This window comes from Pungitius pungitius, chromosome 9 (assembly GCF_949316345.1).
Source record: "Pungitius pungitius chromosome 9, fPunPun2.1, whole genome shotgun sequence".
Classification (NCBI taxonomy): Eukaryota; Metazoa; Chordata; class Actinopteri; order Perciformes; family Gasterosteidae; genus Pungitius; species Pungitius pungitius.
The window spans coordinates 20,640,354-20,661,231 of NC_084908.1; the positions used below are offsets into that span (position 1 = coordinate 20,640,354).

The following is a 20,878-nucleotide window of genomic DNA, read 5'->3' on the forward strand; positions in this document are numbered from 1 at the left end:
TAAAACGCTCTTCATTTACAAAAAGTAAAAAGTCTACAGCACTTGGATGTTGTCTCTTACCATTGCAACGTTCTATCTTTTATTATCTATTATTGTCAATATGGTGTCTGCGCCAAACTACATTTGTTTTGCTCCGTTTAGATATTTTTACTTACAACCTTGATTTTTGTTTGCATAATAAAGCCCGCCTTCATAGATGGGTCCCGTCTGCTGATTGGCTTAACCATTCACACCGTCAACAAGAGCACAAGTCTAAACACTCATTGAAAGTTTTCAAAACACTTTTAATGAATTTTTAGCATTTAAATAACACTTATTCTACACGTTTAAGTCCCCAAAACCGGGGGAAATATGGAGGCAAAGTTTCATTTGGTTTTAAAGCATGATCCCAGAAAAAAGAGGTGAATAATATTATTATGTTAACTCATAATGGTTTTGCAGGTTGTTTCTGGTTATATTTTGATGATTTCTCTGATTACTGAAACTAAAAAGAATACATTTGAGGAAAGAAACTCTTACACAACAGTTGCACAGGATGTTTAATTTAATTTAACACATGAGGTGATTGAAGAATTGAAACATCTTTCTGAAGGTCTGAAGCTGTCAGATATGAACACGAAGCCTCCTCAGCAAACCAAGCAGCACATCGTGTCCCACTGAAGGACACACTGACATTAAGTGTCCTGATCACAGAGGAGACAGACGTCCCGTCCTCATAGTCCCGCCTCCGAGTCCGAATCGCTGTAGTCTGCCACCAGCGATGGGAGCGCTCCTAAACTCTTACCCCGTCCCTTCCCAAAATCCTTTGCCTGTGTCGGCCGTCCGTCTGCTTCCTCTGTGGTTGCAGCCCCTCCGTCCGTCTCGTCCAGCCCCCGCGCCTCTAAACTCGGTGCTTCCTCCCTCTGTGAAGTCTCTCCGTTGCACCCGCCGACTTCGGGCTGCGACTTCCGTCGAGCGGCGGAGGAAGAAGAAGACGAGGAGGAGGAAGAGGAGGATGAGGAGGGTTCTGTTTGGATTGACGCCCCCCCCGAGCGCCTGAGGATCAGGGGGCGGGGCGAGGAGCCCAGAGCTTTGGCCACCGCGGCTTCTTTCCCCTGCAGGCTGAGCTTGTGGAGCAGGCCCCCCGCGGCCGAGGAGGAGGAAGAGGAGGAAGAGGAGGAGGAGGTGAACCAGGAGCGGGAGGAGATCTCTCTGCGCTTGCTGTGCTGTTTGTCCTCGTAGGCTGAATGTGGAGGGAAACCATGCGGGGGACAGACTGGTTAAGACAGTTAAACGTGGTGCACGGCTACTTGCCCCCCCCCCCCACAATCACACTCATCAGGGTCCAAAGGTTCAGTGTGGACTTGTGTGCACACAGTAGAATCAATTATTTCACCTTTAGTCAAATCAAATCGTTCATTTCAATACAAAGTGACTGATGTGTCCTATGAACTGTGTGTGTGTTACGTACAGTCGGGGGCCTGGTAGGTCAGCAGCGTGGCCAGTCTCTTGTCCTCCTCCTTCTCCGGGAGCAGTGGGATGGACAGGTTGGTCCTCATCCTCACCGTGTTGTCCTTCTCTTCCTGCTCCGCCTGAACCTTCTTCTCCGTCTGTCCAAAGAAAAGCAGAATCGTCCGTTTAGAGCCTCTCAAAACACGACACAACACGGAACTGTTTCCGTCTCACAGGAACAGTCCGCCCCCTAAACATGATGAAAACAAGATAATCGAATATTGTCTCAATGTCTGCATCTGACTTCCAGTTGAATGGTACCAGGACGCCCCGTTCCTACCCTGAACCTCCTGCGGAGGGAGCTGTTGAGCTGGAAGTCGTCCTTCTTGCAGGACTGGTAGTCTTGGATCTCGGCCAGAGAAGGCAGAGCCTTCTTCAACTTCTCCTTGTCTTTCCCTCCGTGGTCAAGTTTGAACATGGCGTCCGTCTCCAGTTTCTCCTTCTCAGCTCGCTCTGTGAGAAACGGGACGGAGGGACGAGTTCATGAAAAAGAAAGAGCCGCGGGCTGTGTGTGTCCAGTGAGGCCGTAAAGAGCTCTGAGATGATGATGATGATGACGAGGTACCTGTGGTGAGGATCTGCTCGTTGTCGGCCATGTCCCAGCGCTCCTCCTTCCGGTTCGCCCCGCTGACGATCACGTAGTCGCAGGTCGCCGGGTCCGTCTGCATCTCGATGTAGTTCACACACAGATGGCACTTCATCCTGAACCTGGTAGCGGAGGCATTAAAAAAAGATGTTAATACTTTTACACGTTTTATTATTCCTCCTTTCTCAGAAGGCGTTTAGATGAAAGCTGTGAGAGGGACGCTGAGCAGCAGACATGGTCCGCGCTCACCTGTAGATTGGCGTGGTGTAGTAGTTCCCCACTTTCTTCTTCTCTGCGTTGTAGCGGACCCCTGTACAAGCAGAACATCTGTGTCATGATGCGAGTCGCCCCCGGACGGGACAGAACCCGACTAAACGGGTCTGGTTTTTCTTCAAACATACCCATGCCCACGTGGTTTTTGCAGCCATCACACCAGATGTTGTAGGGCATCTCAAACCTTCAATGTACAAAAACCAACAAACGTTTAGTTTGGATTGATGTTCTCTTAATGTCGGGGCAAAATTTTGACATTAATAATATTCACATTCAGTATGAACCAGTTTATTATAGACAAACGCACTTATTTGTGGAAATAAATTCATGAGTTTGAACAAATAGTTTCTTTTGGAAAGTGACGATCAATCCTTTCGGACCCTGATCCGTGAGGACTGACCTGATGATGAGGATGCCCTGGGACAGCTTCCGGGCCCTCTCACGCAGGGCGTGCGTCTTGTGGTAGCCATTGAGGGATCCATGCTAAGGACCAGGAATGATGGGAATGAAAGTCAGTACATCTTTATTTTATTTTTTTAAATGACACAAACAAAACTGACACACACGTGATTATACACACCTTAGCTGGATCAAAATCGGGAGGATAGTATTTGTTTGTTCCTTTTCGTTCACCCTGTCAATAAAAAAAAAGTGTTATTTTAATCAAATTCATTGTTGAAACAAAATATATAACCATGCATCTTGACTTAAAATGTGAACAAAATGACTTACCATAGTGAGGCCTGGATCACCACACCAGTGATGGATTCAACCTTTGCACAGAACGAGTTACATTAACGTTAGCTGTTTTTAGCCAAAGAGCTAACTTTAACTAACGAAAGAGAGCCTCATTTCAATGGTAGAGAGGGCGTTGACATCTCGATCACAGTGTTAAACGATAGCAAGGTTTATTTACACGGTTTGGCAACATTAAACTGTCAGGGCTTGCATTGAGTTTGGTGTGATTATTACTTCATAAGAAAGTATCGGTGCTAGAAGCGAGCTAACATTAGCACAGCTAGCACGATGTGTAACGATATGACCGACTCGTAGCTAAGAGACAACCGGAAACACAACTACTAGTATCTTCATTTGTAAAAGCGCAGCTGACACGTTTAACGGTGACTTTAGAAATTAAATAAGACTTACAAACACCCCCGAAGCCGCAGAAATCCACCAAACACCAGGTGGCCGACGGGTAACGGAAACCTAATATTTTGCGGAAGTGACGTCGAGTCGTGGGGCATTGTGGGAAGTACCGGAAAGCGCGCCGAGGTCGTAAACTTGTTTAATGTCGGCGGAATGGAGAGCAAACGGGAGCCGCTCAAACGGTACATCTGCTCGTTCGCGGGCTGCCGGGCGGCCTACAACAAGCAGTGGAAGCTCGACGCGCACCTGTGCAAACACACCGGCGTCAAGCCGCACGCGTGCGCGCGCTGCGCCAAGTCGTTCTGCACCTCGTACCACCTGGCGCGACACGAGCTCAGCCACAGCGGCGAGAAGCCCTTCCGCTGCCCGGAGGACGGCTGCGAGGAGGCCTTCACCACCACCACCAACCGCACCAGGCACGTCGGCCGCGTCCACGCGCCCGGCCGCAAGAAGACGTACGCGTGCACGTTCGAGGGCTGCGCGCTCGAGTTCAAGAAGAACAAGCAGCTGAAGGCCCACGTGTGCGAGCGGCACAGCGCGCTGGCCGGGCACCCGTGCACGCACGAGGGCTGCGCGATGCGGTTCGCCGTCCCCAGCAAGCTGAGGCGGCACGAGAAGGTGCACCGGGGCTACCCGTGCACGGACGAGGGCTGCGGCTTCACGGGGAAGACCTGGACCGAGTACCTGAGGCACCGGAAGGAGCGGCACCGGCCCGTCCTCAGCTGCGACCAGTGCGACAGGACCTTCAAGGACTCGTGGTTCCTGCAGCAGCACCGGCGCGTCCACTCGGAGACGCGCGTGGTCCTGCGGTGCCCGAGGGCCGGCTGCGAGCGCTCCTTCACCACCGCCTTCAACCTGCAGAGCCACATCGGCTCCTTCCACGAGGAGCGCCGCCCCTTCGCCTGCGCGCACGCCGGCTGCGGGAAGACCTTCGCCATGAAGCAGAGCCTCCGGCGCCACAGCGTCGCCCACGACCCGCAGAAGAAGAAGCTGGCCAAGGCCCGGCCCAAGAGGTCGCTGGCCTCCCGGCTGAGCGGCTACGCCGGGGTGGAGAGGGCGAAGCCCGGCCCGCCCGGCCCCGTCCAGCTGGTGTCCCTCCTGCAGGACACGTCTCTGCTGTGCGGCCCCCCCGTGGACGCCCAGGGGCTCACCGAGGCCCTGGCTGCACCCCTGTCGGTGTAGAGGAGGAGCGGTTGGGGGTCACTGCGAGGACACGGTGTGGGAAAAGTGGTCCACGCGGTCCCGGCTGCACCTGAGGGTCCTGGTGTGGACTCTGGACCCAATGAACAGCTGCTTTATTTCATGAATGAAGCCGACTCTCGTTGTTCTGTTTGTTTTGTTTAATATATCCGGTAAAAAAACCTGTTTGAATAAATAAAACCGGTACAATATATAGATATATTTTTGTCTGAATAGTTTGAGGTCAATTTGACTCATTTGGGGGTATTTCTGAGCACATTGGGTTCGTGGACCTACAATACTGAAGAGGTTGAGTCTCCTGGTGAAACCGTAGAATACACAGCAGTAGAAATGTGTCCGGGTCCAAAGATACGTCTGAAAATGACTTCTTTTTCAGGATTGGTTGGAAGTTGGTCAAAACAAAGATGGCTGGTCCGTCTCCTGCTGGACCATTTAAAAATTGAGTATTTTTATTTTGGTATCACTTGCAATGTAAATAAATTGCAGTACGCGGTTTGATGGCAGTACTTTGTGTGTTGTATGTTTTTTAAAATTGCGATAGCGTGCACAGACCCCTCTGCCTGCACCTTCTGTGTGGCTTCAGCTGAACCGAACATGAACCGAAGCCGTCCGGTGGAAAGCACCAAGACCGAGCTGCTCGATGTGCTTCCAACGATCTCATCAGATGGAGGTCCCTCCACACACACACACACAGTGTGGCGGAGCATCTCTTCTCGGGCCGTCAGATTTACGGCGTGAAGCGGGAGACGCGAGTTTGAGATTCCGAGGCTAAATCCCTCCGAACAGACTTTACAGGAAGGCTGCTCCCTGCATTCCTGCCCGCTCAGACGAGCCCTACATGGACCGGCTGACCACGGCCTCCAATTAGCACGCGCACCATGTGATCATTTCCCCTCGTCCACGTGTTGCCGGGGTGACTTTGGGATCAGTTAAAGAATCATCTCGGATCGATGTTTGTTCCAAAATGCTTTTTCTCTCCCCCTTTAGGAATAAGTTGTCTCATATTTTTACATACAGTGACAGTATGTAATTTAGAGAAAGATGACCAATTTGATAAAGTAATGACCAACAAATTCAGATAATTTAACATGTAAGTCTGCAGTAGACCTTTTGAGTGATTTTTTTGAAGGATAAGTTTTACTGGTTTAAAAAAGCAAGACATGTTAAATGTAGGCAGCAAGTCTGCAACTCCCTTCACTTAGCAGGCTGCAACTTCTGCTGATGGAAGTCAATGCAGAAGTTTATTCAAATCTGCATTCTGACCAGCAGGGGGCGACTCCTCTGCTCCCATAGACGTCTATGAGGAAATGACTCTACTTCTGTGTAGTGACCAGCAGGGGGCGACTCCTCTGCTCCCATAGACGTCTATGAGGAAATGACTCTACTTCTGTGTAGTGACCAGCAGGGGGCGACTCCTCTGCTCCCATAGACGTCTATGAGGAAATGACTCTACTTCTGTGTAGTGACCAGCAGGGGGCGACTCCTCTGCTCCCATAGACGTCTATGAGGAAATGACTCTACTTCTGTGTAGTGACCAGCAGGGGGCGACTCCTCTGCTCCCATAGACGTCTATGAGGAAATGACTCTACTTCTGTGTAGTGACCAGCAGGGGGCGACTCCTCTGCTCCCATAGACGTCTATGAGGAAATGACTCTACTTCTGTGTAGTGACCAGCAGGGGGCGACTCCTCTGCTCCCATAGACGTCTATGAGGAAATGACTCTACTTCTGTGTAGTGACCAGCAGGGGGCGACTCCTCTGCTCCCATAGACGTCTATGAGGAAATGACTCTACTTCTGTGTAGTGACCAGCAGGGGGCGCCTCCTCTGCTCCCATAGACGTCTATGAGGAAATGACTCTACTTCTGTGTAGTGACCAGCAGGGGGCGACTCCTCTGCTCCCATAGACGTCTATGAGGAAATGACTCTACTTCTCTCTTGATTTATTCCCTCAGTAAACATTGTAAACATGAGTTTATGGTCTCAGTCTCTAGTTTCAAGTCTTCTTCAAAGCAGCATGATGTTAATTTAGTGAATAAAGGTCCATTTAGAGTCAAACAGACCATAAAGAGGGGGCTGCTTTGGGGCAGGGCTTACTGTGATTCAAAACAACAACATGGCCACATTGTAATCCAAGATGGCCACGGGAAAATGGCTTTGTCAGTGTTTTAAAACGTCTCTCTTTCTTCTGCTGGCAGAGAGTCAACTGTGTCCAGTTCAACGAGGAGGCGACCGTCATCTTGTCTGGTGAGTGTTCATCCACATTATTTATCATATTATAACTATCGGGTCAAAACAACCACAAACCCGCCACAACGACAACATCACCGTCTCAAATACGACCAGCGCTCGAATTAAAGCATCAAGCGTTAGCATTCACTGCTTTAAGCTCCGTCTCGATGCCTGTGAGCAAAGGGTTCAAAGGTCGCTGTTAAACCTCCACATCTTATCTGTATCTTTGAGTACTTCAACATGTAGAAAATAATCTATAGTACAAGTCAGAAGGTTGCACACTTTGTATTAAATAAGAAAATGTACCAAATGTTTGACTGGAATATATATATATATCTATATATTATATATCTACTCTTTTCTTTATTTAAAGTGAGAGGACAAATGCACACAGGCTAAATTACTACTATAGCAAGGATCCTTCAGCTCTTTTTATTTCAAATGTCAAGGGGAGGATTCATTCAGATTTGTGGATGGATGGGAGAGACACACAGGAAGCGATACATCATAAAACAAATAAAAATAACGTCTGCCTCGTGACACGAGACCAACGTGCAGGAATGTGTCGGCGTGGAGATCTACGAGGCCTCAGGAGACATGTTAAAGCCCTGGGAACCAGACGGCTGGGACGCTTATGTGAAGGAGCTGGAAGCACAGAACAGGTACAGCAGCTTAAAGATGGAGGCCAACGTCCTCATGCCCCCCCACCCCTCCCCCACTAAGTTAATGCAGGTATTTCGTTCATAAACCAAAGAATTTAACTTATTTGGTGCTCATGGTGGAAAGAGGAGAAGTAAAAAAAAAACATATTTTTAAGAATCGTAGCAACCCGATCGCGTGGAGGCTGTGGAGCTACGTTGCCATGGTTACGTCACCACGGAGGCCACACTGTCACTAAGTGTAAACAACGCTTATATTTAGCTGTATACAACTGTTCGGTGTCTTTCTTTTCAATACTTCTTCGATGCCACGTACTTTCATTCCTGTCCTCCGAAATTCCACACTGGTCCTTCAGGCCACAATCCAACTGGGATTTCTGCATCTCCACTGGAGCTCTCCTCCACCTCCTCCACCTTCCCTCGGTCCCCCCACCTCTCGCTTGGCCTTCGTCCCCGTCTCCCGGAGGTGGAAGGAATGCGTCGGGCCCTTTGCCCTTTGCAGCCATGGCCTTTCTGAACGTGTTACCGGGGGCAACGGAGGCTTTCCCTAAGAATGCTTTTGCCCGCTTGTGGGGGGGGGGGGGGGGGGGGGGGGGGGTCGACAGATTGAGAAGAGCTCCAGGTACCCACAAAAAACACCAGTCAACCTCCCGTCTGTGAGCCCCAAGTTCCAGTGGAGATGAAGCCCGGAGGAGGAGTCCACACGTTCAGCAGCTCTTTGTCATTTGGGATGTTTGGTTTAGTGCAGTAAAAGAAAACTTTATCCTCGGTAGAATTATTGAAATTCCCGGCAGTAAATTCCACCGCGTGGTGTTTGCTCAGGACTTAAGGATGGTTCCTATCAGCGGAGCTGTCCTACATGAGCAATGGGACGGTTTGGACGTAATGAAATAACCTCATTGAAACTACAATTAATGTGAACACAATGCAGTACAGGTCATGTTCTTTGAATCACCAGCACTGTGATGTCACGTGATCTAGGATTTCAAGACTGACCAAAATATCACCATCAAACTACACGTTAGCATCATTTTCCACCTTGACGGAATTCATTCTATTCTAACATCAATAATAATAACTTTAAAATATTCGTTATTTCAAAACACTTTATATTTTCATGAAAAAAAAATTAAGTATTGTCAATTTTTCACAAGCTGTCAACAATTAGCCACACAATATATCTTTGATGCTTTTTATTTACTACAAAAATACGGTCACAAATGACTATACTCAGTCTCTAGTTTCAAGTCTTCTTCAATGCAGCATGATGTTCATTTAGTGAATGATGGTCCATTTAGAGTCAAACAGACCATGAAGCAGGAGATGCTTTAGGGCGGGGCCTAACGCTGATTGACAGGTGTCTCTATCCTCCAGATATGAGGACATTTGTCAAGAACAACAACAACAAACAGTCCAGGAACACATTCCCATGTGCAGCAACTCACTAATTCATTCCGGTCCCGTCCATGTTTTCAGTGACATCACGAGGTGGGCGGAGCCTGCTTGGGCTCTCTAGCCGTTGCATAATGCACATTCTACACATCCAACATGTCAGCCACACGTTGCTCGTGAAATCCCTCGATTTATGGAGCGGCTCAAGACGAGTCCCCCGTGGAGGAATGTCTGCTCAAACAGGTTCTAAATATAACCCACTTCCCGGATTTCTCGTATTCACCTTTTAACCTGTTACAGTCGTGCGTTTCTTCCATCGGTCGCCATGAGAGCGGCGACTCCTTGGACCTCACGTTCCCACTGAGGCCGCATCGACGGGACCTCATTGTCCACCACACACACACACACACATACACACACACACAGCCACGTCCGTGCTGCCAGGGGACAACAAGCCTCTGGAAAACATCTGGGGGGAAAATTAAAGATTTACACCAATTAGATCATCTCAGAGGACAAATTCTGGGTGAAACGCCCGCCGCTGTCAGGCCCAGGTGAGGTGGACAGTCTGTTGGCAAGTAACGGGTTAGTGTCTGTCTGTCTGTCTCCCACCGCCCCGCCTCGTCCCCCCCCCCCCCCTCCCCCGTCCCCCCTCCACCTCCGAGGGCTATATATGTGATGCAGGTTGCGACTCGTCTGCATCTGGAGCATCAGCCGCAGCCGCAGACGTCCGCGACCTCTCCAGCGCCATGAGGTCCCTGGTGAAGCTCGCCGTGGTTCTGCTCTGCGTCCACAGGGGGGAGGGCCGCTGGCTCAGGAGGCCCGTCGGTGAGTGACCTATGACCTTTGCGGTTAACAGTCTGGTTTCAGAGGCATCGATGGACCTGGACTCCACGGAAAGGTTTGACTCTTTGTGTCTCCTGCAGATCAGGGACAGGGGACGGCCCCTCCGAGCGGGGACAAGAGGGACGGCCCGACGCCGCCCGGCGGCCCCGTCCCGGCCCGCGCCCGCCGCTCCGCCCCCCCGGACCCGGCGTGCGGCCTCCGCTCCGCCCTGCTGCAGGTCCGGGACCTCGGGTTGGGCTACGACTCGGACGAGACGGTGCTCTTCAAGTACTGCGGGGGGGCGTGCCCCCGCCTCCGCTCCAACCACGACCTCACCCTCGCCAACCTGCTGCTGAGCGGCGCGCTGCCGGAGCCGGGGGGGCTGTGGCACGGCGCGCCGTGCTGCAGGCCCACCCACCACGAGGACGTGGTCTTCCTGGACAACTCGCACCGCTGGCACCGGGTGGAGAAGCTGTCGGCCGCCGGCTGCGGCTGCGTCGGGTAGAGGGGGGGCGAAGGGGGGGGGGCGAAGGGGGTTCTGAGGGGACGCGTTCGCTGGCAGGTTCTTTTGAAATGTTTTTTTTTTAAGTTTTATTGTTGTGAAGTTATTTATATGAAACAGAACAGATTTAAGCATGAATCGAGTCTTAGAGGCTTCTAAAGGATCTAAAGGACTTAAGTCGGATTACTTTTGGCTTTAAAAAAAAAAAAAACGACTTCCACAGAAGTCAAACCAAAACATGCAGCTGCTTTTCTTACTTCATGAACAGTCTGCATTCGGGTAAAGGAGTTTTCTCCACCTGACGTTCAGAAATGAGACCAAACGTTGGTCCTTTTTAACACTAATAAGACTTATAATAAGCCTTTTTCTGACTCCGCTGGTTGTAAAGAAGCTGCCGTGTTCTGATTGGACGTCTTGGTGTGATGTCGTTAGGCGGTGATGGAGGAACAGACGAAGCGAAGACGCTCCCGCTTAAACGTATTTATGTGACATAAGTTATTTATTTATTGCCTTCTTTTGTCGTGCTGATTAACTTATTTTGTAAGCTGTGTATAATAATAAAGATAAACCTGTACAAAAGTAAACTGGTGTTGATGGAAGAATCATTACGGCAATAATGAGAGAAATTAACAAGGTGTTTTAATTCAAGGTTTTATACAAAAATATATGTGTGCAGGTACAAACGTGTACAACGTGTGTTGGGCATCAGAGAGATGAACACTGTGGGTCAGAGGTCACTTCTGACCAAAATAAAACCATCTCTATGTGGCCTCGGCGTCCTGCTCAGGCTCCGCCCCCCATACCTGGACACGCCCCTCCATGGCTGTGAGGAGGCAGGTCTCCGTGGGGTGGAAGGACAGCGACTGGACCACAGCTTTCCCCACCGGCAGTTTCAAGGACAACGAACCCTGGAGGTCAGAAAGAAAAGAGACTTTCAGTAGAATTCCATGAGCGTTTCCACAGTAACCAGCAGAGATCTGGTGGATAAATGTCTCCCTTTGACTGTCCTTGTGTCCGTCCACCAAAGGGACAGAGGTTCTTCTCCACAGTCACTGTACAACTACGTGTACGGAGTAAGAACCTCAAAATATCCAAACCCCCCCCCCACTCACCTCCACCAGGTCCCAGCAGTAGACGTGTCCGTCCTCGGAGCAGCTCAGGACGTGCGTGTCTTTACTGGACAGGCAGCAGTCCAGCTTGTAGCCCTTCATCTTGTGTCCCGTGTACCTGAGGACAAGAGGAGATTAAAGGAGGACACGTCGAGGCTTCTACATGGCGTCCACATGCGAGCGCTCCAGGTCGAACCCCCCAGCACTCACTCCCCCAGCATCTCCCCCGTGGTCTTATCCAGCAGCCTGACGGTCGAATCCAGACTGGAGCTCAGCGTGCACTGCCCGTCCTGACTGAAACACACGCACGTGATGGGACCTGCACACACACACACACACACACACACACACACACACACACACACACACACACACACACACACACACACACACACACACACACACACACACACACACACACACACACACACACACACACACACACACGTTACAGGGCTCTGCTGAGACGGTAATTATCCATCCAGGTAAAGGGGCGACTAACTGCTGATGAAGTCCACGTGCAGCTGCCCCATCCGGAGGTCGTAGCGCCTCACTCTGCCGTCCACCGACCTGCAGACGAGATGATGCTGAGGGGAGGAGCTACGCTCTGTGTTTCCATTCTAGATGTGACTAAAAAGCATCTCCTCCCTACTTCGCTTCTTAAATGATATACGTGTGAAGTAAATGTGTCCCAGAGACACGAAGCAGTAGGAAGGAGGAACCGTGTTCACTGCGCTGACCCCGTAAGCAGCTCGTGCTGAGCCACCTTCAGGCTGCTCACGCCGTCCCGAGCCTCGTCGAGAACCTGGATCGGCTCGAACCTTCTGGACCTGGTGTCCCAGCAGCGGACGGTCCCGTCGAGGGACCCTGCACGAGGACCAAACACACTATAGGTGAATAAATGCATTTCTCAATTAAACAAAGTATATCTGTTTTTATGCGTGTAATTTACCTAAAAGAATACAGATAGAGAACCACATTTCTGTTCAAGTGACCCGATAGTTATAATATATATAATATGATAAATAATGTGGATGAAGACTCACCAGACAAGATGACGGTCGCCTCCTCGTTGAACTGGACACAGTTGACTCTCTGCCAGCAGAAGAAAGAGAGACGTTTTAAAACACTGACAAAGAATTCCATTCTGAACGGACACGACAAAAACCCGTTAAAGGACAGAATGCGCTGACCCCGGCGTGACCTCTGAGTTTGCGTGTGACCTGGCCCGTGGCCACGTCCCACAGGATCAGCGTCTTATCGGAGCTGCAGGAGCACAGGTGGCTGTTGTCGTAGGACCTGTTAGGAGCAGCCACGGGACAAAGGGGTTGGTTTCACAGTCGGGTCGACCTCCCTCCATCAGCCGCCACAGTTCTCTCACCCGTCGGCGTCCAGGACCTCGTATCCGTGGCCGCTGTACGTCTTCAGCAGAGTGCCCCGGCTCACGCTCCAGAGCTTCAGAGACTTGTCGCTGCCGCAGGACAGCAGGTAGTTCCCATCCGCTGGGGGGGGGGGGGAGATAATAACAGGACTGTTAAATGTATACAAATGGGTTTATGAATGAAGTCGAGTCCGGGCTGCAGCAGCTAAAGGCCCAGTCGGTCCCGCAGTGATTACCGTTGAAGCGGACCGCCCTGACGGCTCCTTGCTGGCACTCAATGGTCCGGAGCAGGTGTCGAGGCAGCTGCGGAGCCTGCGGCCTGGGCTCAGGGAACGACATCACTTCACCTGCGTGCGGGGGAAGAGAGCAACGACTTCCGCTTCATTACGACGCTGCAACACAACACTATTGGCATACTAGCTTACTGTTACTTGAGTTAGGGATGTGAATGTTAGGAGAGAACATTATGGTCCAGATATTAGCTTTAGCAGTGGATAATCTTCGAGCTAACAGTTAGCATGTTGTACGGTAGCTAACGTTAATCACTTACAGTAACGTTACTTTTTCCGTTCTGCTTACCTTTTTAAATATCAATTATGGGAGAGTGCCATGGTCATAATCTCGGTGTAGTTAATACTTCTATTAAATGTGTCTAGATGTATGTAAAATAAGTTTATTCCGAGTTTGTAACCATTAACAGCTTCCTTCATTCATTTTATCCGCCATGTTTGCTGCTACGCGCAATGCATACTGGGATGAAAATCGTCGTGTCAAAATAAAAGCTAGAAAACCCTTCTCCCGTTTAATTTGGTCAAATGTCCCACTTAAAGCTTTTATTCCGAAGTTCAACCGGATATGACAGGCCCCTCTACTGTAACCGTGGAGTGTCAGACCAGTGGTCCGTCGCTCACAGGAGTTCACGTTTCTAAATAAATCAAACTCCAGAAGGGGAGACATCATGTCTTTTAACAATGTTTCAGATCCGAGGAGACAAAACAAAATTCTTCGGTGAGTATGTCACACAGAAAAAAGTAAGTTTTTATCGATGGAATTAGCTGACCACATTAGCTTGGATTAAGCTAAGTGCTAGCTAAAGGCTAACGAGCTAACCTTTAACACAAGTCATGTGTAACCTGCAAAGGATTAGCGATGAGCCGGTTTTAGGTTAGCTGTTGGATTCATGCGCCAACGAACACCCAATAAATAATGACAACATCAACATTCAGTCCACTGTCAACGACTTCACAAACGGTCCCTTACATTTATCATATGGATTTGTTTTTCCTCCTGTGTAGTATAACGTTAATTAATATTTACCCTTCGCCCAGTCGGAGGCCACAGAAGATTCTCTTCGGTCAGTTGATCAGCTGACCGTGTTTGTGCCACCTGGTACCGTGATGTTAATGTAACGCTGAGGTGTCTGAGTGGATCCCTCTGGCCTGATGCCACACGGTTGAAAGGCTCTTGGGTCTCAGAGAGGAGGCCGTCCCGTCAGCTGTGACCCCCACCAGGCGCTTCTGGACTCAGGTGCTGTTCAAAAATCCCCTTTTTTTTTGCTTAATGTATGTTTTTTTTATTTTGTTTCAGGTATAAGGCTCCAAGCACGGACACCAATCCCACGCTGGAGGACCCCACGCCCGACTACATGAACCTGCTCGGTATGATCTTCAGCATGTGTGGACTGATGCTCAAGGTGACTCTCTCACACACACACACACACACACACACACACACACACACACACACACACACACACACACGCTCTCGTCTGTCCCCTGTTGCCCCTGAATGTTGGACCTTGGTCCAGCCCGATAGTTCCATTTAGAAGATTAAAGGTGAACTCACCTTTTTGAGATGAAAGGATGAAGAGCAGCTTTTGACTTTCAGCTTCAAGCGATGAACCAAACGTACGATGCACAGAACAGCTCCGCCTCCATTAAACGTCGATTCCATCACCAAATAACTCTTAGTTGTTGGTATTTCATTTGTCTTATTTTATTATTATAGGTATTATAGACAGACCTTATTTTATTAACTTATATTTTACAAATCCTGGCGTTGGCACAGCTGCTGCGTGTGAAGAGAACCACAGAAGAACAGAATGTCAGAGCCTCCCTGCGTCTTCAGTTCAACCATCAGGACAGAAGGGATTATTTTGGCATCAGACCTGCAGGTCCGAGCAGAAAGGAGCCCTCAGTGTTCTCTTTGTCTGGAAAGCTGCTACATCAGTAAACTTCATGCTTCATTTACCTCCTCGAGGTCAGCAGGGCTTCTAGAGATGGATTTTGAAGCTTCTCTTACTGTTCTTTAAAGCCACAGATGGGACGGCTTGCTGTACAGCTCCTGACTTCTATTATAAAGTTGGGGCACTAATATTATTAATATTTTCAGAAGCTAAATCTTTAAATCAACTATCACTAAATGATGCTCTTTGAAGTGGTTTTGTGTCTTAGACGTGTTCCTTGCTTTCTTCTCTTGTGGATGATCTTCATCTCGCTGATGATCTCCAGTTGTTTTTAATTCTGATACAAATGAACTTAACTTCAGAGAAACGTTTCCAATAATCTCCCTTCTGTTTGTGTCCTTTCAAAGTAAACCTCACGGTTCCGATCCAACCCCTTTTGTGTGTTTTCAGCTCAAGTGGTGCGCCTGGATCGCTGTCTACTGCTCCTTCATCAGCTTCGCCAACTCCAGGAGCTCTGAGGACACCAAGCAGATGATGAGCAGCTTCATGTGAGTAACGGCTCTGGATGAAAACACTTCCATCCTATTGACTCTGACCTGTAATACCATTCATTTCATGCTCAAATCCCCTTTTTTTAAATATATTTGTTGTGTGTGTTTAGATAAATAATGAAAAGCTAATCAAAAACCAACTTGTTCAGTTATTAAATGTGAATGCTTCTGTACGTAGAACCAGCAGCGGAACACAGTTAATCGTATTGATTACAATATGAAATCAATGTTTGGATTATTCAGCCTTGGATGTGGAGGCTTTAGTGAGCGTACGGGGGGGGGGGGGGGGGGGGGGTTGGAGGGGCGATGTGAGTGTTACTGATGGAAGAACCGCGCTACAGAAGAAGAGCGGCGTGAGGTCCACACATCGAGGGAGACGTTATTCCCGTTAACGGCGGCGCTCGTCACTCTTTGGAAATGGGCCAAACCTGCCGGCAAAGAATCTCAGAACCACTGACGTGTTTCTGCTTCATCGGCGAGAAGCAAAGGTCGTTGAAGGTGTCGCACCAGCGGAGCTCGTGGACCAAAACCCCCCCCCCCCCGCTGTTAGATGAAGCTCAGACGTTGTGAGGATCTGTCTGAGTCCTCTCACTTGACGCCATGTCTCCCCCCCCCCCCCCCGCAGGTTGTCCATCTCGGCGGTCGTGATGTCCTACCTGCAGAACCCTCAGCCGATGTCGCCGCCATGGTAACCGATGCCCCCCCCGCCCGCCCCCAACCATCATGAGTAAAAGAGACGTAATGAAATGAAAGAGAGGGACAGTGGACACTACGCCAGGACGGAGACACCCTTGTGCTTCTTCTCTTTTCAACCTTTTCTAACTTTGTTTATTCATGAAATCTTTCAAATTGTGCTGCCGTACGTCATCAATAAAGTTGTGTGATTTTAAAAGGACCTGCTTTTCTGACAATGTGTCTCCGTCAAACCCGTGTCCTCCTCCCATCGATGACGCAACACTGTTCACTATCAGAGGGCAACATGAACATGTTTACTCGTCCCATCACAACGTCCTTTAAAAACACGACGTCTGAGTGAAGTGAATCAACCAGTCATAGGAGGTCATGGGGGGGCGGGTCTTAGTGGAGGTAAGAAGACCAATCAAAGCCCCCAAAACAACCGGCCGTGTCTCTGGCTGTGGACGAGGTCCTTTGGCGTGAGGGGACACTTTGGGACCAACTCGTGTTGTTGCTACTTTGAAATCTATCTGACATCAAAGTACAAGTAAGAAACTTCAACACGGAGTCCCTCCAAGTGAAGACGGCGCCATTCAAGATGGCGGCGGCTTCAAAGCGGCCGGGCACAAACGCGTGGTGACGTCGCCATGACGACGGCCAGCTCTCATGTACAGGCCGCGGGGGACAGTGATGGACACGAGTGTGTGAGACCCGTTCGTATGACGCCCCTCTGCTGGTTCCTTCTGGGGAGCCTTCAAACATCTCCCTGAACCCCGCCCCTGTCCCCCCTGCCCCCCCTGTCCCTCCTGTCCTCCCTGCCCCCCCTGTCCCTCCTGTCCTCCCTACGAAACGCAGCGCTCCTTGTTGACTGCTCTCGGGGGACGTGGAGCGGGACTCGGGGGTTATGGGCCCCATTAAAACGTGTCACAGTTTGCTGAGCCTCGTTGTTAAGTTCAGCGAATCTACTCTCCGCCCCCCCCCCCCCCCCCCCCCCGTGGGACGCCCCGGGGGCCTCGCCAACGAGTCGTGGGAGCAGACCAAGGAGAGGAGAAGTAATGACGTAATGTTTTTAAAATGAAGTCACTTTGATACTTTATTCATCAACGCAAACCGGAACCAACAAGCTGTTTAAGACAAAGTGTGAGTAGAATTATACACAAATAGAAATATTGAATTCCTTGCGACACTATAACATTATTTAATTGTGCACCGGAGATTACTTTGATAACATTAAAAAATGTATAAATATTTTATGAATAAATAATAAAAATGAAAAAAAGCTCCAAAATAAAAAATGACCTTCAAATTGACCTTCAGGCCTGTAAAACAGTGTTTACTGTTCAATCTGCGTAAGTGTGTGTGTGTGTGTGTGTGTTTGCTGAAACCTGGCGTGTCTCTGCAGTACAACAACCTGCTTTCTGCCCCCCCCCCCTCAGTATTCCCATTCCTCCTAAAAGTGTTTGTGTGAGACAGAGACAGAGACACAGAGGGACAGACAGAGGGACAGAGGGAGAGACAGTTCTCTTCTGGCTGCATCACAGCTTGATGCCGAATAATAAAAGTCCGATCCGTGTGACATTGGAGCTGCAGCTTGAGCTGAGATGCTTAAAGGAACAGTGAGAAGAATTCAGGACGGTTGAGGTACTTTCACCGTGTATTCGTGTACTTGTACTTCACAAAGGGATGCGAATACTACGGAACATGCACAGCATGGGAGAGTTTTCTGTGTATTACGTGTGAGGGGGGAGGAAGGGGGAGAAGTTGAGGAGAAAGTGAGAGAAAGAGAGAGAAAGGTAGGTGTAGAGAGAGGGGGGCATAGGGAGAGAGAGAGGTAGAGAGAGGGGGAGAGAGAGGGAGAGAGGGAGGGAGAGAGAGAGAGGGGGGGCATAGAGAAGAGAGGGAGAGAGAGAGAGAGGTAGAGAGAGGGGGAGAGAGAGAGAGAGAGAGAGGTAGAGGGAGAGGTGTCTCATCTTACCGGGGCAGAGGATCCGCTCCCCCCGCACAATGAATCGTCCTCTCTGGATCCGCAGACCTTCATAAACGTCCCGATCTTCTCTCCGGCGTCCAGCGGCTCGTCCCCCCTTCCGCCCCCCTCCCCCCTCCGGTTCTTGGACGCGCACTGAGGTTCGTGGCCCGGTCGGGATGTGGTGCATGTGAACATGTGAACATGGAGCCCCCCTCTCCGCCGCCAGTGGACACGTCGCCGCTCCGTCGCCGCCCGCCCGGTCCTCCCGCCGCCTCCTCGCGCCAGGTGAGCGGGTCTGGGTCACCGGAGAGCCGCCGGGTGGGTTTGGAATCCCCGCGGACCGCAGGCTCGTTACCGGCTGGACAGCAGAGCACCTGACAGGCAGGTAAGGCCCCGGGGAGCGCGTGCGCGTCCACGATGCGCATAAGTTTGAATTCTATTTGTCCGGAGAACAGAGATTTGACTTTATTATTGATAAATTATACATTTGACCATTTGATCATAAATATTTTTTTTGTCAATACAATGGTACTTAAACTTCACAATGAACTACTTGGGTTTTACATTCATGTTTTATTTCAGATTATAATCTGTCATTGGATTTACAGATTAATGATTGATTATAAGACATTGAAACAGTGGCGATTTTTTGGAGACAAACATTATTGCCCCTGAAATCAAATATCCTATATTACGAAAACCATACAACAGATACATATCTCTCCCCTTCAAATACAGCTGACTCATGACCAGCAGCTAAGGTGCATTGTGTCATCTGTTGAGCGACCTCGTCCTTGTTAACATTCTGCAAGCAGTTTGGAATAATGGCTGAGGTGCCTTTAAAGTAGTGTTGAGCATCGTAATCCTGCCAAGAACATTTCAGCCACGACTCGGGTGTGTTTCAAGTCTCTAAATCACCTTTCCACATGGAAATCCAAACCAGGCTTTTTACCTTTGAACTACAAGTTGTTTAATTGTATTTGTGTTATAAAGACGACCCGACAAATCATATTTATTCCCAAATATTATGAAAATAGCATCATAACTATTTTTTAAAAAGTAGACTGAGGCGGTAACCTCCTGTTCTGCCGAGCAAACAACTTCCTCTCTCCTTTCACCAGGGGGCGACTCCTCTGCTCCCATAGACGTCTATGAGGAAATGACTCTACTTCTGTGTAGTGACCAGCAGGGGGCGACTCCTCTGCTCCCATAGACGTCTATGAGGAAATGACTCTACTTCTGTGTAGTGACCAGCAGGGGGCGACTCCTCTGCTCCCATAGACGTCTATGAGGAAATGACTCTACTTCTGTGTAGTGACCAGCAGGGGGCGACTCCTCTGCTCCCATAGACGTCTATGAGGAAATGACTCTACTTCTCTCTTGATTTATTCCCTCAGTAAACATTGTAAACATGAGGTTATGGTCTCAGTCTCTAGTTTCTTAAATACAGCATGATGTTCATTTAGAGAATGATGGTCCATTTAGAGTCAAACAGACCATAAAGAGGGGATGCTTTAGGGTGGGCCTAACGCTGATTGACAGGTCTCTCTGTCACTGCTTTACACTCCAAATACTTGTGTTTTGGTTGTAAAAAGTGCAATATGTAGACGGCTGTGATCCAGAATGGGGATTTTGACGGCTTCCAGGCTTCAGAAGGACAATCCACAAACCAATGGGAGACATAGTTTTCACGCCCACGTCTCATCTATAGTTTGAAATAAGTGACCAATCAATTTCAGCTGCTAAACTTGTATTTGTTTTTCACACAAAGCCATTGAGCTCATCATGTTAGGGTCCTAAGTGTTAGAAGATCTTTCACAAAGGTCAGCTGGTTTCCGCCATCCGAGAAGGACTCTCCGTTACTTTTAAAGCCAACCAGCTGACTCCAGAATGAGATTCGATTCTGCAGGAGCTCGTCCGCCGAGGAGCCTTCCAAATGCACTTGATTAGAAATAATTAGGATGCTTTCCGAGTCCCTAAAAGGTTTGCAGGTTTTCCCTGTAATCAAAAGTCTGGGATCCAGACTTGGAGGAATCAGGGCAGTGCAGCTGGTTCCTGGTGTGAGCCCCGCGGGCCCCCGAGGCGTCTTCACCCCCCCAATGCAATAACAACAACTGTGTTTGCCTTCAGTCGCTGTGGATGAAAGGTTGTTTACCGGAACCTTTGCAGTTCTGCTTGGCTCCTCGTTCGGGGGATCTGGGGAAAGGAAGCGTACGCTCTGCTTTTAAAACGCCAACGGGAGAGTAAAAGGCAAATATAAGGAGAAGGTCCATTAAGAAGGAAAGTCATGTAAGGGATTTAGCTTTAACATCAACTTAACAACAAAGAGAATGGGCTTATTGTTACCAACATTATAAATGTGTAGTAGTAATAATGCTAAAATTAGGTTATTGGATCAGTATTTCGCATTTCAAGGGGTCTATTGGGCATGATTGAGATTTAATATTCATAATTTTGTTTTCATTAGTGAATAATCACATGAAGAATTGTTGTGTTTTTGTTCACTTTGTTTTTTGCATCTTCATCTTTGCAACGTAGCTCAAAACCAACCAACCAAACACAGAGAGAGTTTTCACCGTAGCTCTCTGACACCCCAGTGAAACTGTGATAACGTGTAAAATAACACCTCCCCTGCTCCTAAAGTAGTGCCACTGTTTTGGGGGCCGTTTCCGAGGTCCAGAAATACCTTCAGCAGAAGCACCAA

The 20,878-nt window shown here is 49.2% G+C and overlaps 5 protein-coding genes across 5 annotated transcripts; 3 read left to right on the plus strand and 2 right to left on the minus strand.

Annotated features, from left to right (window-relative positions):
• Positions 1–678: 678 nt before the first annotated feature.
• Positions 679–3,638, minus strand: yju2b (YJU2 splicing factor homolog B). Its single transcript, XM_062564599.1, has 10 exons — positions 3,500–3,638; positions 3,083–3,123; positions 2,931–2,984; positions 2,751–2,833; positions 2,479–2,534; positions 2,327–2,387; positions 2,057–2,199; positions 1,772–1,944; positions 1,451–1,589; positions 679–1,222 (listed from the first exon to the last, which is right to left on the minus strand). The coding sequence occupies exons 2-10, from the start codon at positions 3,083–3,085 to the stop codon at positions 714–716; spliced, it is 1,221 nt and encodes a 406-aa protein (XP_062420583.1). The 5' UTR covers positions 3,086–3,123; positions 3,500–3,638; the 3' UTR covers positions 679–713.
• A 14-nt stretch (positions 3,639–3,652) lies between these two features.
• LOC119218003 (transcription factor IIIA-like) lies at positions 3,653–5,258 on the plus strand. Its single transcript, XM_037472120.2, has one exon. The coding sequence runs from the start codon at positions 3,653–3,655 to the stop codon at positions 4,679–4,681; it is 1,029 nt and encodes a 342-aa protein (XP_037328017.2). The 3' UTR covers positions 4,682–5,258.
• A 4,471-nt stretch (positions 5,259–9,729) lies between these two features.
• On the plus strand, positions 9,730–10,310 carry LOC134132716 (artemin). Its single transcript, XM_062564403.1, has 2 exons — positions 9,730–9,808; positions 9,907–10,310. The coding sequence occupies exons 1-2, from the start codon at positions 9,730–9,732 to the stop codon at positions 10,308–10,310; spliced, it is 483 nt and encodes a 160-aa protein (XP_062420387.1).
• A 618-nt stretch (positions 10,311–10,928) lies between these two features.
• Positions 10,929–13,544, minus strand: wdr83 (WD repeat domain containing 83). Its single transcript, XM_037472141.2, has 10 exons — positions 13,377–13,544; positions 13,034–13,144; positions 12,798–12,918; positions 12,610–12,715; positions 12,463–12,511; positions 12,157–12,283; positions 11,919–11,986; positions 11,627–11,735; positions 11,420–11,534; positions 10,929–11,215 (listed from the first exon to the last, which is right to left on the minus strand). Exons 2-10 carry the CDS (start codon positions 13,134–13,136, stop codon positions 11,069–11,071), a joined length of 945 nt encoding a protein of 314 aa, XP_037328038.1. The 5' UTR covers positions 13,137–13,144; positions 13,377–13,544; the 3' UTR covers positions 10,929–11,068.
• Positions 13,545–13,639: 95 nt separating this feature from the next.
• Positions 13,640–16,428, plus strand: wdr83os (WD repeat domain 83 opposite strand). Its single transcript, XM_037472196.2, has 4 exons — positions 13,640–13,805; positions 14,385–14,490; positions 15,433–15,530; positions 16,159–16,428. The coding sequence occupies exons 1-4, from the start codon at positions 13,756–13,758 to the stop codon at positions 16,223–16,225; spliced, it is 321 nt and encodes a 106-aa protein (XP_037328093.1). The 5' UTR covers positions 13,640–13,755; the 3' UTR covers positions 16,226–16,428.
• Positions 16,429–20,878: the final 4,450 nt, after the last annotated feature.

Excerpts from the sequence above, each read along its gene's own strand:
- yju2b (XM_062564599.1), bottom strand. Across the intron at positions 2,388-2,478 it reads CAAAAACCACGTGGGCATGG|GGGTCCGCTACAACGCAGAG; the intron begins GTATGTTTGAAG and ends CTGCTTGTACAG. Across the intron at positions 1,945-2,056 it reads CGAGCAGATCCTCACCACAG|AGCGAGCTGAGAAGGAGAAA; the intron begins GTACCTCGTCAT and ends CGTTTCTCACAG.
- LOC119218003 (XM_037472120.2), top strand. The coding sequence starts at position 3,653 with ATGGAGAGCAAACGGGAGCCGCTCAAACGGTACATCTGCTCGTTCGCG.
- LOC134132716 (XM_062564403.1), top strand. The coding sequence starts at position 9,730 with ATGAGGTCCCTGGTGAAGCTCGCCGTGGTTCTGCTCTGCGTCCACAGG. Across the intron at positions 9,809-9,906 it reads CTGGCTCAGGAGGCCCGTCG|ATCAGGGACAGGGGACGGCC; the intron begins GTGAGTGACCTA and ends TGTCTCCTGCAG.
- wdr83 (XM_037472141.2), bottom strand. The coding sequence starts at position 13,136 with ATGTCGTTCCCTGAGCCCAGGCCGCAGGCTCCGCAGCTGCCTCGACAC. Across the intron at positions 12,512-12,609 it reads AACTCAGAGGTCACGCCGGG|AGAGTCAACTGTGTCCAGTT; the intron begins GTCAGCGCATTC and ends TTCTGCTGGCAG. Across the intron at positions 11,216-11,419 it reads ACTGCTGGGACCTGGTGGAG|GGTTCGTTGTCCTTGAAACT; the intron begins GTGAGTGGGGGG and ends TCTGACCTCCAG.
- wdr83os (XM_037472196.2), top strand. The coding sequence starts at position 13,756 with ATGTCTTTTAACAATGTTTCAGATCCGAGGAGACAAAACAAAATTCTT. Across the intron at positions 13,806-14,384 it reads AGACAAAACAAAATTCTTCG|GTATAAGGCTCCAAGCACGG; the intron begins GTGAGTATGTCA and ends ATTTTGTTTCAG. Across the intron at positions 15,531-16,158 it reads CAGATGATGAGCAGCTTCAT|GTTGTCCATCTCGGCGGTCG; the intron begins GTGAGTAACGGC and ends CCCCCCCCGCAG.